The sequence below is a fragment of the Anneissia japonica genome, unplaced genomic scaffold (assembly GCF_011630105.1).
Source record: "Anneissia japonica isolate Jap-2015-1 unplaced genomic scaffold, ASM1163010v1 scaffold32248_len650992_cov182, whole genome shotgun sequence".
In the NCBI taxonomy this organism is placed as follows: domain Eukaryota; kingdom Metazoa; phylum Echinodermata; class Crinoidea; order Comatulida; family Comatulidae; genus Anneissia; species Anneissia japonica.
The window spans coordinates 391,879-410,394 of NW_022699059.1; the positions used below are offsets into that span (position 1 = coordinate 391,879).

Genomic DNA, 18,516 nt, shown 5'->3' on the forward strand with positions numbered 1-18,516 from the left:
TATATACAGGTGAAACTATCCCCCGCCGGACACCATCCCGGTATTTCTGAGTCAAGGTTTTGGGGCCTGAATTTTTTGTGTTACTAGGTAGGCCTAACAATCAGGTATTAAAATAGGACTTTTAATGATCATAGGCTCTAGGCTACGCCTAAAGTGTAGGCTAGCCAGCCTTTGTTGAAAGGGCATTTCATGAAAAGGGGGGTTCGTTCGAACCCAACAAACCCCCCTGGCTACGGGCTTGGTACTCTACCTATATTATTTAAAGCTGCTACACCATCCTCACTGTGAGAGAAGAGATTGTGGCTGGCCGCAGTGTGTATTTTTAATAAGATATTTTTTCTTACTAAATTATTCTTTTTCTATCAATTGAGTAAGGTTTTTGTTATAGTGCTTGGTATGTTTTGTGTGCAAGGTTGTACATATTTGAGTCAAAGTCAATGACAATATTAAACTTAAGTAAAAAAACTCAACAAAAAGAAAAAAAGTAAACCAGGAAACATTTTCTTTTAGCAAAACGTGAGCAGAAAAGTTTTTATTGCAAAACTATACAAGTTATTACAAGTATACCACCAAGCAAACAGAAATGCACACCTCATCAACAAACTAAACAACAAATTATGGTTTTAACGACATCTTAATTTTATAAAAATGAATTCCAAATGGTAATGCCCTTAAAATCGCATCTTATCACTAGACTTTCAATGGTAAGGTCGGGGGTTCGAGACCGATGCTCGTCACACTGATTGTGTGCTTGGGCCGGGCAAGGCACTATCTGCATTTCCCTCTGTTTACCCAGGAGTATTTAAATGGGCACTTGGTGGAGGTGAACGATTTAGAATGAAATTAGTAGTGCTGATTACATGTATAACTAGGAATACTCCCAATGGGAATGATAACGCCTTAAATCGTCGTTCTTGTGCATAGAAAATATTAGTAATAATGCAATCAGGCGAAAAAAAAAGCGCCTTGAATAGTTTTCTGGATATGTGCGCTATATAAATCCTATAAAATAAATAAAAAAAGAAAGAAATTTTCCAGACGCCATCATACTGTAAAACCATTGACTGGTAATCCATTTAGAATTTGGGTATCAAAATGTTATTGAAAACGGGATTATTTTGATCAGTGACTGGAAGTTTATAATGTAATTGATCCTTCAAATAAGAAATTGAATGTAGGCCTATTAATGGAATTTGTCTTAGCCTTTTAGAGATTTTAACACATTATCAGTACGATATATCTTTACTGATAAACAACATTCAAAATAAAGACAACAATTTTATATTACAATTATAACAATGCAATACGACAGCTAAATAAAACATCAACACATATCAGCACTTACTAAATTTTTAAGTTGAAAAACTTTAAATTGCGCAGTTCAAAATCAAGGTGAAATTTTTATGTGAAAGTTTGCTGGTATAAACTAAAACATAATTACATTAATGAACCAAATTTTTTTTGTTACACTTCTACATAATATTCCTGGCATCAATATATTGCAAAGTGGGCTAAAGACTAGCCTTATACAATTGCATATAGAGTACTACAGTGTTTGCTATCATTGCAAAATGCATTCAACCCGACGCCATTTCTGCCACTAACAAACCATTGATCCCAATTTCTAACGTAATTATTAAGATGTTGTATCTTACTTTTTCTTTTTAAATTTTAATTGATGATTAAATGTGTGTTCGATAACTAATATAATGCGAGCTTTTGTGTTTTTAGTACATTTTGATAGAAAAATATTAGATTTTAAAATGCCTATTCAAGAAAGCCTATGCAGTCATTCAGGCGTAATGATCGGTAACCTACGTCTGTTGACAACAGAGAGCGCCACCTGGCGTCATGACGACACCACTGTGGTACTCTATTAATATTTCCTTCATTCCAATTGACTATTCTACAAAATAATCAATACAATAACAAAACATTATTTAATTAACCAATCGATAAAATTATGCATTAAGCATTAAGTCATTACAAAAAAATAATTATCAAATTATCCCCACCTGATCAATATATTAATCTATTTATAAAATTCACAATATTGTATATAACTATATTATTTATATTTATCAAAAATGAAAGTTTCAATATTAATACAAATATATATGGTTGCTATTTTATCACAATTTTTTAACAGTATAAAAAATATGAAAATATTGTTTAGTTATGAAAGCAAGCAAAGGAATTATACATTACACTATAGCCCACAGATGTAAATAACATAAGATAGAACCTTTATAGTTTTAACTCAAATAAGCACATGTATTCAAAACAGTTTGCAAGTACACAGAGATCCATTACAGTGATTATTCTCCCGCAAGTGATGCCATAGCTGGGGGCTTTCGGTTGGGGATTCTTAAGCATCATCTGCTACTAATGTACATACTGTATTGGAATTATTGTATGTTCAGTATGTATTTTATTTTCAATCATAATTTACAGTACTCGAAATACTTTGCACCACCATACATAGACATAAGAAGCATATGGGGTACCCCAAGGAGGTCCCAGTAATGACAGCACCAATAGAGGGCGCCCTTTCCTAATTGGATTTGTGTATATCTTTCACAAGTAGATATTTTTGGTAATTTGTAATACTTGTTTAGACATTGTCTATGAGCTACCAATATCTTGTTGACATAGTGACATACCGTAAAACCTCGAATTGAAGCCCTGAGCTACTTCTTTTTTTTTGCGAACTTTGAATGGGCTTCTTTTCAAGATGGACTTCATTTCGAGTTGGGCTTCATTTCGAGATGGGCTTCATTTAAAGATTGGCTACTTTTCGAGGCTACTTTTGCAAAGTAAAGAGGGGGGGGGGGCTTCTTTTCAAAATGAATGCTGTAAATTTTGTGAATTTGTACCATAAAACAAAAAATAAGGCCACTGTAACATCAATCTGTATCATGGAGTGTATTTAAATGGCATTAAATCACCTAAACTACTGTAGAAACCAAGCTTGTTTTTAATTTATTTTGTTTTCTGACATTCATGTCCAGTGTTTGTACTGTACTATCTTGAAAAAAAGCCTATGCTATCTTGAAAAGAAGCCCATAGGCTGCTTTTTGACATGGGCTTCTTTTCGAGGCTAATTTTGCTAACTAAAGAGGGGGCTTAAATTCAAGATGGGCTTCATCTCGAGATTAAGCCCACTGGGCTTCAATTCAAGGTTTTAAGGTATTGTTCAATTCAGCCGAATTGAAGGTAGCCATGATCTATATGTGAAAGATAAGTATTTATCAGAAAAACAATTTAATCAATAATAATTGAATAATATTTAATTTTCATGAAAAATTGCAATCATCCTTCAAGCAAATTGTCTGGTCAAATTGTATCAATCAATCTTGCTGAAAAAAAAAATTCATAAAGTCTCTTTTCCTAATCTGTGAGCCTAATGTTAATTCAATTTTGATTATGGCACCTCTAAAAGGCCGAAAATGGCACTCTTAAACTTAATTTGATTATTTTTCTATTTTTCTCCATTTTTAAAAATAATTTTGTAAATTTAGTTTGGGGAGGGGAAAGGGGTGTGGCTAGCTGGGATGGGTCACCCTTGAACCCACCACTGTTATGGACATGAATTTGTTCAAAAAAGTTTGTTAGGATCTAGCACAACTAGAAATATGCTCCACATAGCGAGGTGTTAATAGCTCCGAGCCGCGCAGGCACTGCTGTACACTGTAATCCGATGCCAAGGTCTTGTCTGAAAAAAAAAAAAAATGTGATTGTAATTTAGGTTTATCCATTAGAATGAAGCTTTATTTAAAAAAAAAATATATTTTAACCACAGATTTTAACCCTTGCATACACAGGCTAAATAAAAATAAGTATTGTGTTGGTCATGCCGGACCGACCCAAAATGTACGAAATTGATTTTTGGCATTATTTTAATTTTTTTTTTTTTTTTCCACAATGAAAATTTTTTTTTTTTAATGAGCTAAAAAGGCTGGAACAGGCCTAAGGTCTATCTTGCTGTAGAGTAGGCAATGCGACAGCGTTATGCGATCATTTTGCTCTTCAATTCAGAATTTAAAATGGTCTTTGTTGTATTTTTATGTATTTTCTACTTTTTAGGCCTAAAAAAAAACTTTTCCTACCGACCTACCCATTTTTTGGATTTTTTTTTTTTTTAATACAGTTTAAAAAAAAATCATAATAATGTACTAATAATAATCAATACTAAAGATAACACTAACACTAACTCCAAAGCGGCCGCCAATATCAACATGAGTCATATGCGGTGGTGATGATGATGTGTTATATACACAGTGTCTATGATTTATCTATTAATTATTATTAGAGTGAGGTTAGCAGGCTGAGTTGTACGCAATTACTTTCAGAATGTTTGCTCTACTTTACAAATGTTGTACAGTAGTCTTCCAGACCTATAGACAGTTATATATAGTAGATAGGAGGTTTGGTTTATTAAAACACAAATTAAAATAATGTCTACGTCTTACCTGCTGTAGTCCATTTATTATTGGCAATGTACATAACAGCGGGAATGCAGTATTGTGCCACACCCAAGGCATTGGGGTCCTTGGAGTTGATCATCCATACAGGAAACACAACACGACTAAAGAACTGTTTAAATAAATAGCAAGAAAAATTGTCACAACCATTCCAACTAGGCAACATTATCAACAACATGCTTACAATGTGATGCCTGCATCGTCCAAATTTAGCATGCATTGGTTAGGCCTTTGTTTTAAAATGTTACACGGTTATTAATCATTTGGCCTCATATTGTAACTCTGTATTTAAAATCAAAGATGGATTGGATTGGATTTATTCAGTGTAAACACCAAGGATAGCCCACGAAAGTCTAGAAGAAGACTTATTTCCAGTGGGGTCATTTTGGTGGTGATTGGGCAGTACACCAGGGGACAATCCCCTACTCTTTTCCGAAGAGTGTATTGCATTCTTTAACATGCATATGAGCCATAAACGCACACAGGACCAACGGCTTAAACGTCTCATCCGAAAGACTGTGCGCTATTGTAACTTGTATTTCAGCCCTCCAGGTGAAACCAAGGAGAGACAGCGATGAGAATTGAACTGGGGACATAGAGATCATCCACAGTTCAGCGCACACACAGTGGCTACCACCAGATTAGCCAACAGAGCTAAGCTGCTCTCTTTTCATCGGCAAACAGTTCTACAACCATCAGCTGACGCTGTTCCCAGGATGACATATGCCAACAAAGATGCCAAGTATTGTGTCCAACATCATGTTAGTCTTACCTGTGGACATCCTGTGTACTTGTCTAGCCTTTGAAGTTCTTCTTTAGTGATTAAGTAGACACACCCTTCAACAGAATTTTCTGGATTGGACTCGATGTTGGCAAAGACACCAGCATCAGCATCTGACCCTGTAATAACATAATAAACAAAAATAAACCAATACAGATATGATTCTTCTAAAAGCCACATTACAGAAATAACTTGTGTATTAATTACAAGCGATGGATAAACATATATTATAGTTAGTGTGGCTGGTGCAGTGACTGAAGTTCAGTGTCTTAACGTTAATAACAATAATATGTAGCTTTTTATATAGCACTCTACACAATGTCACAACTAAGTCTCTTTTCCACATTATTACCCAAGTTATTGGAACGATGCCTATGGGAGAAATTCCATAGTTTGCTGCATGAAATATATCAGCGTATTTTGCACTTGAACCTCTGCAGGTACCCATTTATACTCCTGGGTGGAGAGAAGTAATGCAGATAAAGTTCCTTGCTCAAGGACATAAGCATTATGCACAGCGCGGGATTGAAACCAAACCGTTCCTGCTGCGCCAAACCATTTCCACCTTCAGTTTGAAATATTGAATCCTCTCTGTGAAATTCACTTGTATCCTTAAGAAAGGTACTTTACCTACGTCTCTCTCTCTACATATAATAATAATAATAATAATAATAATAATAATACTGTAGTTTTATATAGTTATATAGCGCACATATCCATCTAATGTAAGATGCTCAGGGCGCTTGATATGTGGACTAGGAACTCGATCAATGACTTTCTTCGCCCCTAAGGGTCCCTTCGTGTCTGTGCTACCCGGTAACCCGGTACCAGCAACTTTTGTTGTCCACCACAGGGGCTGTACGTTCCAGTACACCGGGGTATCCCCCTACTCGTCTCGAAGGATGTACTGGGTTCTTTATAGTGCACACGAGTCATTGTATACACTGGGACTACGGTTTATAGAAGACTTGTTCTACCACCAGAACCATAGGCGAGCGTGCCGTTTGAACCAGCACCGTTATTATGGCTATAGATTGCGGCGCCCTTGCTAACCGCTCAGCCATTCGACTCACCTCACCATATAATTATAAACGGGTACCTGTAGGATGCTGTGCAATTGAAGTAATTCATAGCAGTGTACAAAGGAAAGAAAAGGAAAAGGTAGCCGCATCACTAGGAGTGCTCATCAGCTAGCAGAGTAGATTGCATATGGTGCTGGTGCAAATGCTAGTTATTCAATGCCATATGGGGTAGTAACATATGTTTGCAAATGTATGTTATTTAATGACAATTAAATGCTCTAAAGACTTTTATCATTATTAGTTTGGAATTGCTGACACATAAAACCATCCATTCCTGATGATGACATAATTAATGTTGAAATATTGAATCCCGACACGATGGCATGCATTTCGATACTTGGAGTATGTATTATACTATCTTATCTGCGAATAATCAGTGGACCTTTCGATAAATCCATAGTACTATCAAAATTATATTCTTTGTTCTTACATCATATTTATAACTGTTGTTGTCACAATAATAATAGTATAATATATAAATTACATACCTTTCTTATTGAATTTGATTTGAAATCCAAACAAAAGTCCCCAGAGACGCTGTACATCTTGCCTTCCAATGTAAAGTGACATTCTATAGATAATTAATAAAAACAATAATTTTATATTATTAAAAGCAAATATGAAAATTGTTTAAAAGTCACTAACTTAAACCTTTTTATTAACTTGTAAATAGGAATATTTATTATATATTTTAATAATTTCAGATGTACATGTTTTTTTTTTATCTGTCATATTAAGGTAATTATTATGGATAAGAAGCAAGCACAGATGTGTGTTGGGCTACATATAAAAAAATATTATATGCTGTGCAATATATATAAAACAAATAAAAAGAAAATATTAAAAACAGAAGTGATGTTGGTTGCAGTACACTTTTGAATATTTTATCATAAATCTGGCAACTTTGAACTTTTACTAGGTTCCAAGAACCATATGAAGAACTGCAATAAAACACTTTTCTTTTGTATTGTTCATGGATTAATAATACAATACTTTTTATATACCACATACATAGATTCCTTCCAGGCACCTGATTGGTTAAAAAACGGGTAATAACTTCAACCATCACTCCTATGACGTGGGTTGAATGATAATTCATAAATTCTCGGGGGAAAAGTACTATATGTCAAATTATTGATGTAATCTCTAGGCCCAACTCTGAACGATGCTGTGTAATTTATGACATACATGGTGAGAAAGGGGACTGCGACCTCTATGATGAGAGATTGGCCCTTTGACTGCCTATGAATAGAAAGTAGGCTTAGGGCCTAGGCCTATGTGGTGGGTATTCTTTTCATTACTTTTTTTAAGATTTGTAGAATCTATGTATGTGGTATATAAAACAAATACTGACAGTCTAGATTCGGGGAACGGTGAAATCTATAGCCCATCGGTGATGTGGAGACCGTAGCCTATTCCGCCCTCGGGAAGATAGTAGTCTCCACATCACTTTGAGTCGAGGCAATATATTTCACCATTCCTCTCATGAGCCGTCAATATTTGTATAATACAAAGGTTACCTGGTGATCAGTACTTGCCTATTTTGATTCATATTTTCACCATAAGCGAAGTAGTAGACATGGTCTGGCGGTGGTCGTGCATTAATACGAAAACAGACTGGAGGCAATGGAGCAATCGGTGATTTATCATCAACCTGTGATCTGCATGCGAATTTAAAAAAAAAAGTTATTAAACTCAATTGTTTTGTTTTGTGTTTCATGGAAAGATAATTTATTTCCGTATGTAACTAATATCTGTGTTCTCATTAGCTGATTCATGTGTACTTCATGTTTTTTAGTTTTCTTATTGTATTCTTAATATAAAATCTGGAGAAAAACAATCTTTAACTTAAAAATGAGTGCAACATGTTAAAAAAAGTTAAATTTTTGAAAACAGAGTAAACAAAAAAAAAAACACACACATCCTCTGTACATTTAGTAAAGTAGTATTTTCACCATTATTAAAGAAAATTTATAAATGAAATAAAATTTTATAATTTTGGTAGAATTGAAGTGCTTACCTTGTTTTGGAGATTTGCTTGCTCTCAGCTACAACTGACAGTGAATTAGGATTGTCCCTGTACAACAAAAATAATAATAATTGATATTTGAAATATAATTAGAAAATCAATGCTACAGTATCAATTGTTTAACATCTTTTGCTGTAGTGCTATCTTCACTGGCATTACCTCAAAACATGCAACAAGATATATAATGGCACTTTAAAAAATACTTTACTTTCACATAAACATGTTTTTGAATCAAATTTGGAAAAAGAAATATGCATTTGTTGTTGTTACAACAGCATAAACATTATGAGTTTAACAGAGTGAAATTTATGCCATATTTTGTGAACTATAAAAGCATTTCATATCATGTACAATATTTGCATTTTTTAAAGAGTATAATTTTATTAGGCTATTATCGTTTCACATTACAACATAACAATTTTGTGGCCTATACTCCTGGGTCGGATGATTTCAATACATTTAAGGTAGGTTCCTAAGGAGAAAAACCATATATATCGGTTCATCAAGACACCACAGACACCACGTTCAATAGTAAATATTAAATTATCGATTTACAAGATTAGATAGTTTTTCTTCAGAGTTTACACTTTGACTATACAAAATATCAGGTTTTAGAATTTATAAATGACAACATCCTATTATTATATCAATTTAAACAAAATTCTTGTGTTCTCATTACCTTCTAAACCTTGTCCACATGGTTAAGTTGAAGGGAAAACAATTAATCAGCAAATTCAAAATCCACCGCAGACTTTATGGCATCATGAAAACTCAATAAACTGTTGCATCATGGAAAGGTAAACATTCCAAATACCAAATATAGCATGAAAAATGGTGCCTTACAATGACTACACATGCATTCAATCTGCATTCAATTTTTTAGATCAGAAAGCCTACTAAACCAATCAGAAAATCAAATAAGCATGTAAGAATAGGATCGCGGTCTGAATTTCAGTTCGGAGCCAATGTGAATGCAGCTTAAGCTCTACAGTGACTACACTGGTCTCAGCAACAGTGACTATAGCTTACTGTTCTAAACAGCAATGACTAGACAGTACTTCACTTAAAACAAAAGTAGCAATAATGGGGAAACTTCGAATGACATATTACCTTGGCAACAATGACCAGGTTTGGCTGCTTCACCAGAAATTGGATCATTCATTTACATAATTTTAAAAATTTTCTTAAATTTTCTGATATTGCAGTCCAATTTTTGAAACTTGTCTTTTTTTTTTTTTGGACTGTGAACCCTAGTTGAGAATTACAAAACTGAGTGAAAAACTGAGTGATCACCAAGTTAGAGCCTGTCAGCCTACTATTTCATTAGATCTCAATTCTGGTTTTGCATTCTCAGATAAATTAGCGTACATAACAATTTGGAAATTATTTATTATAAGACTATCCACACAATACTCAAGCTGTAAAAGTTGTCAAGTTAAACACCATTGCCTCCCACTCTTGTCACCTGAGAGACTGTTACTGCTGGTGAATGGTAGTGATTGGTTCTCTGTCAATTTGGATTTTAGATTATTTCTTGGTTTAAGATCAATTTAAATAATTTAAAAAAGGTATGTACAGTACATGATAATGACCTAATATCAAAACTTAAAAAATGTAAGTTGACTGCAGTTGTCAGACAATTAAAAGGTAGAGTCTCTATTAATATGAAAATATACTCTACTCAAAAGTAGGCTTGCATAAACCTATAACTTTATTTACACTGGTCAACAACTGACAACATTATCAGTAAATGGAAGCGAAGTCTATTTGCAAAAGATAAAGAACAAAATGTATGTTGATCATATAATGCCTGTCACTTGTCAGATTAAATACAGCACTTAAACACCAGAAGCGAATACAGGGATACATATTTCACAAGCTGCAGTACTGTTCTTGAACATTTCAAAATAATAGAATCTATCTATTAACACCAGTATACTCACAGAAAAACCTCACAAAAAACAGGAAGATAATAGCCCACAGTATACAGATGGAAAAAATGTGAGAAATAATATTAATGCTTTCAAGAGGAAAAACAATAGCAACTGAAAATAAAACTGCTTTCCTATCAAATGCCCATGAAAACTGTTATAGCAAATGACACGTCTGGACCAAGATATCTTTAACAGCAGCCTTACAAAGGGACTTCAGACTTAAATGTTTATTATTGAAACATCTCACACTCATATATAGATTAGTAACTGAGGAATCATCTATTTGTAGAATATTCCACTATAAACCAGGGTTGTCTTTAAGATGAGGATTTCCTATTATTGTAGAATCTAAATAAAAATTCTCAGGATATCAAACAAAAAATTGAGTGGTTTTTTTTATCAACTTAGTTGAAATTTATTGGCTTTAAGCAAAAAAAGAACACACAAACAATAAAATTCAGAAAATACAATGCACAAAGCCATCAAATAAAAAATTACGACAAAACTATGGATAACACAAAATTTAGCATTTAGTGGTGAATGGAGATTGACCCATAACGATAGCAAATTTTGGCTTATTCTAATGGGATCCCATTAGTTGCATTTAATATGGCAACATCCTTATGCTCTACATCCTTAGTACATTATGGTAATCAAACAAGTAGAAAATTTTATACTGTCACTGATGATTACAATGCACAGACACACCTCTTATTAATAATGGAATGTGCCATTGTTAGGAATCATTTTTTCTAATTCTCCTCAAGTTATATTTATCAGTAGGCAGGTGTTTATCTTTCCTGTTATTCTTGCTCACCTCGTCTAATATTTACTAAGAGGAATGCCAAAGGCTTTTGAACTTGGATTCTACACACCTACTCATAATAGGTATTTGTTTTTTCATTTATCAACATAAAACAATCCACGGTGTAGGAGTTGATATTTCAATTTGATATTGCTATTACAGATATAAAATGAATTCAGATAAATTAAGAATATATACCAATTCAATCCAATGAGCCTAAAGTGTGCATCTTATTGATGTATGCCTATTTTATCAATTTTTGTACAGATATTTTTTGTATTTCCAAAAAATTTAGTCATATACCTTTTATAGAGACATGATCATTGTTTATTTGTATAATTTGTATTAAATTTGCTTTCTTTTATTACCATCATTATCATCGTCACCGTTATCATTATCATCATCAACTTTATTACTTAAATGGTTTCAATTGAAATACAGAAGTCTGTACAATTTTTTAAATTTAAAAATACTAATAGTCTGTAAATCACTTAATTAACAATCAATTAAGTTTTTACTAAAAAAAATTTAACATAAAAAAGAAATATGAAGTGGACAACATCTATTTTTAATCACTATGCTTTACATTACATCTAGACTTTCTACAAAATTAAGCAGTAAAAAACAACTTGGTTAGAAAAAAATATTAAAATAAGAATATGAATGATATCCAATTGATAATCTAACTATACTTTATTACTCTAGTGTAAAACTGTTTTTTTTTTTTTATTCAATTCAATTAGAACTTAGAATTTTTTTGGAGTAAATATTGCAGGGACACTGCCAGAGTAATCTTGGGTATTTGAAAAACAAATTTTCAAAGAGTTATGCATAGCTTTAGATGAAAACAATGTACTTACATATCAGTGAGTGAAACGGCTTCATTTATGACCTGCAAAACAAAACACAAACTGATAGATTGATGTGCAAATTATTTCATAGCAAATGGAAACATTGCAAGTAAAACTAGAGCAGGTACTCAATAGTGTATACATCTGCCATACCACATTATTAATGTGATTTTTTTAATATTCATTGATCTTGACCTATGATCTTTAATCTCAAACTCTAATTACAGTAACATTTTCAATATACACCAATATTTAGCATTCCACTAAATTTTATGAAGATCTATTCATTAGTTTTTGCATAATACTGCTAACAGAAATTGGTGGTGAATACATAACCTCCAAGGTAGAGAATAGGGACTGAAGAATACAAAACAAAATTTAAAGGAAGAGTTTACCAATTTCATACAATTTGAGAAAAGATTTAGCATACTAGTTACATAGTATCCCATTTTTAAAATTATGAATCTTGTGCGCCATTGTTATGTACAGTGTAGGCATTCTCAACTATAAAAAAAATTGGAAGAGAACAGGTGTATACTTTAAATGAGAGAATTGGTAAAAAAAAGTGACAAAAATTACTTACTGGTTTGTCTGTGACAGAGTCGTGTTCACCAGTTTCTGCAGATGCACTTCTAGCTGCAGAACCATTTACTGGAGTGACATCTAAGCAGCCTAGTTCGACATCCAGAGCATGGTTTGTCTGATTCATCACCTGATTTTTGACCAGGATGTTTTTAGCACCATCATTAGACCAACCGCTAATTAGCATTTCACTAAAACAAGCTGTTGCAGAATGATCTTTGAAGATTCCATTATCATACATGTTTCTATACTTCATTATGAGATTGTTGGCTTTATCTGTCATCTGCAAGTCTTCTCTGGGACTCCAGCATTCCTTTGCATGTTCCACTACCTCAAGATTTTCGTCAGACGGTGAGGTAATTGGTTCAGTGTACGCACTATTTATCCTTGGAGAAGAGTGAAAGAATCTGTCTTTACTGCTTGCAGCCTTTGATCTCGGACAGACACAAGTATCCTCATCCAGACCACATATGCCACAAAAGATAACGCTCTCATCAATCTCTGGTATATCATTGTATTCTAAGTCAATATCAGACATCTTTGATTGCACAAATGCATAATCTGTATAAGCATTCTCTGACATTAGATTCTGGTTCACTGTGGTTGACAATCTGCTTCCTTGGATATCTCCTGATTTTGATTCAGAATCATCTGTTCCTTTACCATCATTGGTTTGATCATCATGGCCTTTGTCTGTATTCTCTCTTCCAGTTGGTCCCTGAGGTTCAGTACCACTAGCAGATCCTGATCCATTATTACCATCATTTTCATCATCTTTATCAGTTCCAGTTTTATATTCCTCAGCTGCATCCTCAATTTCATCTTCCTTTTCGTCATCTTCATTTTCATCAATAACATTGGCATCTGAAAGTGTAGCAAACTGCTTTTGTACATCATTAATGACATACGATTCAGGTGACTGTGCACCATTTGGAATGCTTGAAGTTATACTATTGTCATGTTCATTCTCTGTCAGGAACATCCAGGGTGTTTTGTTTTGTAAATCATCATTATTATTATTTTGAAATTCGTCATCAGACCTGCTGCTGGCAGAGTCTGAATTTTCCTCAACACACTTCAAACTGCTCACTGTTTTATCAGCAAAAGAACTCGGCATATTAGACTCAGATTTAACTCGCATTTCCATTGGTGTAAACATCATTTGATCACCGCATGGTTGCGGATCTGACATTTTCCTTGATTCTATCTCTACTATTGTAACATTATCAGAAATTCTGACTTCTTTGGCATTGGCTTTGGCAACATATAATTTAATGTCATTGGCACTATATTCTTTCATTTCTAATGTTCTCTTTACTGAATCATCAACTTTTTTTGGCACTTTCATTTCTTTTGAACCTTCATAATTAGAAACAACTGATCGTTTATCAACTTTGTTTGAATGTTCTAAAGCAGTTTCGTCTTCACTCCTTTCATTTCCTTCTATTTGTTTGTCCATATTTTTAGATAAATGCTTTAAACAGTTAGTATCTTCAAGGGCTACGTCCCTGACAACTCTGTTAATTTCTAAAGGAGGATTATCCTGGAAGTTTCCATCCTGAAGATTTAAATATAAGTCATGGGGATGATCATTTTGTTCTGGGCTCAAGGTAATGTGAGTAGGTTTACTATCTATTTCAGTTTCATTGTGTTCATTATTAGATGCATTAGTGTCAATAGACGTAGCAGGAGCTCCATCAGTTTGAATGCTGTTGCGAATTGAAATAGAACTGTTTGGTTGCTTACAATTTTCTGAAACATTACTGATCCCTTCTTTTACAATATGATTTTCATTTAGGTCTGTGCGAGTGTGTACTTCGTGAATTGAACAATGTTCTTTTTTTAAGTCATACTTTTCAGAAACTTTCTCAGCATTCTCTATTATTGAAAGATTCACCATTTGTGATTCTATAACTTCTGATTGACTATTGATTTCACTTTCACTTAAGAGTATGTTTGTGATATCTTTTAAACCGTCCCCTTCTGCTTCTTCAGTAACTGGCAATAATATCTTTTCAGCTTTTTTGGAACTATCTGCAGTGTCATTCAAAATAACCAAATCTAGAGTGTGGACGTTGAGTTTATGATCTGGAAATCTGACATTCTTCTCCAATGGTTCAACAACTAGAGTAGAGTCATCACTGGTGTTATTTTCTTGCAATGATGCATCATCTTCTTCCTCTAGAAGCTTCTCTAAATGCTGCTTTGCTACTGCTTCAAGGATATTTGGCTGGTCTGGTACAGTTACAGGTCTCTCTGTATCAACTTCAAATGTTTCATCCCCAAAGAGATTCTGTGTTCCTTGTTCTGGAGCTGTTTGGACTCTCTCAAGACTATTTCCATTCCAAACAAGACCACTAAAAATATTTTCTGCTGATGCTTTAGAGGTTTTCAAAATTGACTTTTGAGTAAAGTTTACTTTTTCTTCAACAAGTTTGCGCCGGTTTCTACCCTTTGTTAAAGCAGAATCAATCATGCCTGCAGCACCATCAATAAGGACATCACTAAAGCTGGCCATACTGTCACCAGATGGTCCATCCAGGCCTAGCCTGGAGAGAGTCTTGTTGGGAGACTGCACTGACATGTATTGCATCAATCGCCTTTCCATTTCAGGGTCGGCAGGAATCTCTTGATCTAGCAGCATTTCTTGGTTATATTCATAACCGAAGATTGTACCACTGTCTGGAGGTATTTGGTGAAATTCTGAGCATGACTGACTTGCTTCATTTTGGCTTTGAATATAAAAAATAGCTAAATGTTAACAATCTTAGTATAACCCATTTGAATATGGAGCTGCATAGCTTAGTGGTTAAGATGCTTGCCCTTTAATCCCAGGGTCCTGGGTTCAATTCCTGTTACTGCAGGTCTTTTTCTCATGACTAAAAGCAACTCCACTCCAGAGTTATTTCATTTACTTAAGAGAGCCAACCTTCTAATATATGCTGGAAGAGTCACCCTCTATAAATATGGTAAAAAAAAAATAAAATAGAATAATGTTTCATCTACCTATAAATAATGGATGCATGGATGAATGAATGAAATGGTAGAAATGTTGGTGACCAGCATATTAATATTTAAGACAAATACACAGACTTCTACCCTAAAATAAAAATAAGCACAATGACAAATATAAAAAAAAAATTCTAAAAAGCCAAGTCAAAGTTCAAGCTTACAATGTCACAGCATCAAAATCATCAAGCTCACGATCTTCAGACAGGTTGGATGCGACAGAGGTCCGGTGTACAGATTCCCGCGTGGCTGGACGTTCCTGGAATATTCCAGGTGGAAGCATGTCCAGGAGTTGCTTTTTTCGCATCTGTAGTTTCAGTTGACTAGGGCTCTGGGGTTTCTTTTCTGGCTGAACACCAGCGCAATGATCTACTGTTGGTCCAACTGGTGTAAATGCATGAAGTGGCTTCAGTCTGTAAAAGATGAAATACCATACATTTTAAATAAATTTACAGTTAAGACCAATTAGCATGTCTCCATCACAAATAAACAAACAAAAAGTTTCTGAATTACATTTTATTGCCAGAATGCTTTTGGTATAATAGAGTATTTAATGAGCTCCTTAAAGTACTGAAACTAATGTGAATTGTCCAGTTCTATACAGGGCTTTGGCAAAAAAAACCCAATGTAATTTCTTTAGCATCATGAATATTTAAAAAATGTATATTGTTTATGTGTAAGCTCATCACACTTAAAACTATCAAAAAATTATAAATTTTGCATCAGTTTAATGCAAAATTGATAATAAAAACAGTATCAACAAATTGTTTGTGAGTGCATTTATGATTGAACAATTTCACTCCACTTTTGGAAACAGGTTTTTCATACAATTATTTTTCATTTAATATTCTGATAAATAAGAGGTTTACACCACACATATAAAACATAGTTTTGACAAGCAACACACTGTAAACAGTTTGCACATCGGTTGTGGCTTGGACTCCTAACCTCGAGAATTTGAAACTCTCGCAGTGCAAATCGCTTGTGTTCTTGGGCAAGGCACTTTATCTATGGTTGCCTCTCTCCACCCAGGAGTACAAGTGGGTACCTGGTAGGTTCGAACACAACTGCACTGATTAATAGCTGCAATATAATGGAATTCTCCCCTGGGAGCTGAGTATGTGTTCCATACGTGTTTGATCCAATGACTAGAGTAATATGCATAAAGCGCTATATAAGACCGACATATTATTATTATTATTAAACAGTACTTTAGAGACTAGAAAACTTAAATTTGGACAAGGTTCGGTTCACCCATAGTGCGGTGTAAGAAGTATTTATGAAAAAGAAATATGCAATCAATATGAGCTAAGCAAAAGTCAAATGACCTGGGCATACATTATCATAGTGGGATGTATTGTAAAAACATTCAAATTACACCTGCAATTTCAACCAATCATATGCCAGCATCTGTGGATATATATAACTACTATACCTTGCTTTCAGGAGTCTGCCATTCTTTTTGTTTATGGGCAAATCCCTCTCTGCTGCTAAGGATTTTGACACAAGGCAGATGGCATTGGCAGTCTTTATCTTCAAATCAAGATCTGGTGCGCTTGGAAGCTCCTTGAAATATAAAAGAAAATATAAAATTAATGACTCGAATTGCAAGAGAAACAATTGCAGCTTCAATAATCTACAGTGAAAACAACGTTTTAAAAATGGTTTAAATATCCCAGATTCAATAATATGTCTCTGTTTTAATAAATATCATAAAATGATGTATTGGGATTCTTCTATTGGGAACATTAAAACACTTTGAAGTCCTCTAACAATAACTGATAGCACAGAGGGGGTGGGGGGGGGCAAAAAATGAATTTTTGGTTTAACACCAATGGCCCCACCCAAACTTTGATGCTTCCAGTGTGCTTCCAAAAACCTTCATGCACTGCTTTTATACCACTTTATTCTTAGCTTTAATATTACTTTTCACAGATGATTGGTGTCGGGCTGAAAAAAACAAAGTGTTTCCTAGCCAAATATGTTTGGTGGGCCAGAGAAATAGATTATTTAATTTATTTTTGTGGGCCACAAAAAAAAAATCACTGTCGGGTCACATGCAGCCCACACTTTACCCCCTGTGTGTAAGCAAATATAAGTAATTTATATAACATAAAATAGTACGTACAGTATAACAGCATATATTAGTTTATGGAAGGACGTACCCAAGAAATAGAGGGCCTAACTAACAAGTATCTAAGTAAGTATTCAAGTATTAGTATTGGAGGGCAATGTATCCTAAAAGAAATAATCCATACTGTTAATGGCTCGGAACTGTCTGCATGCTTAAAAGGATGCCTGACTTGTTGATTGGGATAGAGTGAAGACGACTCAATTGCAGTCACAGATGGCACAACATTCTGACGCCTCTCTAGTGGTCTCCCAGAATTTGGCCAAAACTTGTTGCCCATCGACCATAGATTTGGTGGTCCAGTGATAAAGCTTGGGTTCCTGACAAAGAAAAATGAAGAAACAAGGTTTATATTATATACAGAACATTTCATTTTTTGTTTTTCATAATCAATTTCTGAAAAATGAAATAAGTTAGAGTCATGCAATAAATGTTCATTTTTCCTAAAAGTTTTCCTATAATAATCTATGAATTGTGTTACTTTGTAACATGCTGTAGTAATGCTCAGTTACTAGCGCATGAGACCCACATGGTCTCAACTACTTTACAAAATATTTTTATTATACATTATGATTTATCATGATTATAATATTATTCCTATTATTTCTAGTTATAATTAAAGCATGGATTAAAAAAATTAAGAAACACCCCATTCCAAACTGGACATAGCCTGCAACGTCATAATTCAGAAGATTTCAAGCCGCTATTACTTGAAATATTACCAAAACCACATGCTACATATATTACAAGAAAGTTAAATATGCTACTGTAATATTATTATGCAAGTGAAAATATAGCGTAATTACTTTCAAGATACATTATCTACTG

The 18,516-nt window shown here is 33.9% G+C and overlaps 1 protein-coding gene across 1 annotated transcript in view; it reads right to left on the reverse strand.

Moving 5' to 3' along the window:
* Positions 1-3,062: 3,062 nt before the first annotated feature.
* Positions 3,063-18,516, reverse strand: part of LOC117102836 — a 21,851-nt gene continuing 6,397 nt past the window's right edge. Inside the window, exons 4-14 of the mRNA XM_033243266.1 lie at positions 17,816-18,008; positions 16,993-17,123; positions 15,722-15,970; positions 12,550-15,280; positions 11,976-12,007; positions 8,368-8,424; positions 7,886-8,008; positions 6,836-6,918; positions 5,257-5,384; positions 4,473-4,596; positions 3,063-3,715 (exon numbers count right to left, since the gene is read on the reverse strand). Coding sequence (XP_033099157.1) covers positions 3,612-3,715; positions 4,473-4,596; positions 5,257-5,384; positions 6,836-6,918; positions 7,886-8,008; positions 8,368-8,424; positions 11,976-12,007; positions 12,550-15,280; positions 15,722-15,970; positions 16,993-17,123; positions 17,816-18,008 — 3,955 coding nt within the window. The 3' untranslated portion in view covers positions 3,063-3,611. The remainder of the gene's footprint in view (positions 3,716-4,472; positions 4,597-5,256; positions 5,385-6,835; positions 6,919-7,885; positions 8,009-8,367; positions 8,425-11,975; positions 12,008-12,549; positions 15,281-15,721; positions 15,971-16,992; positions 17,124-17,815; positions 18,009-18,516) is intronic.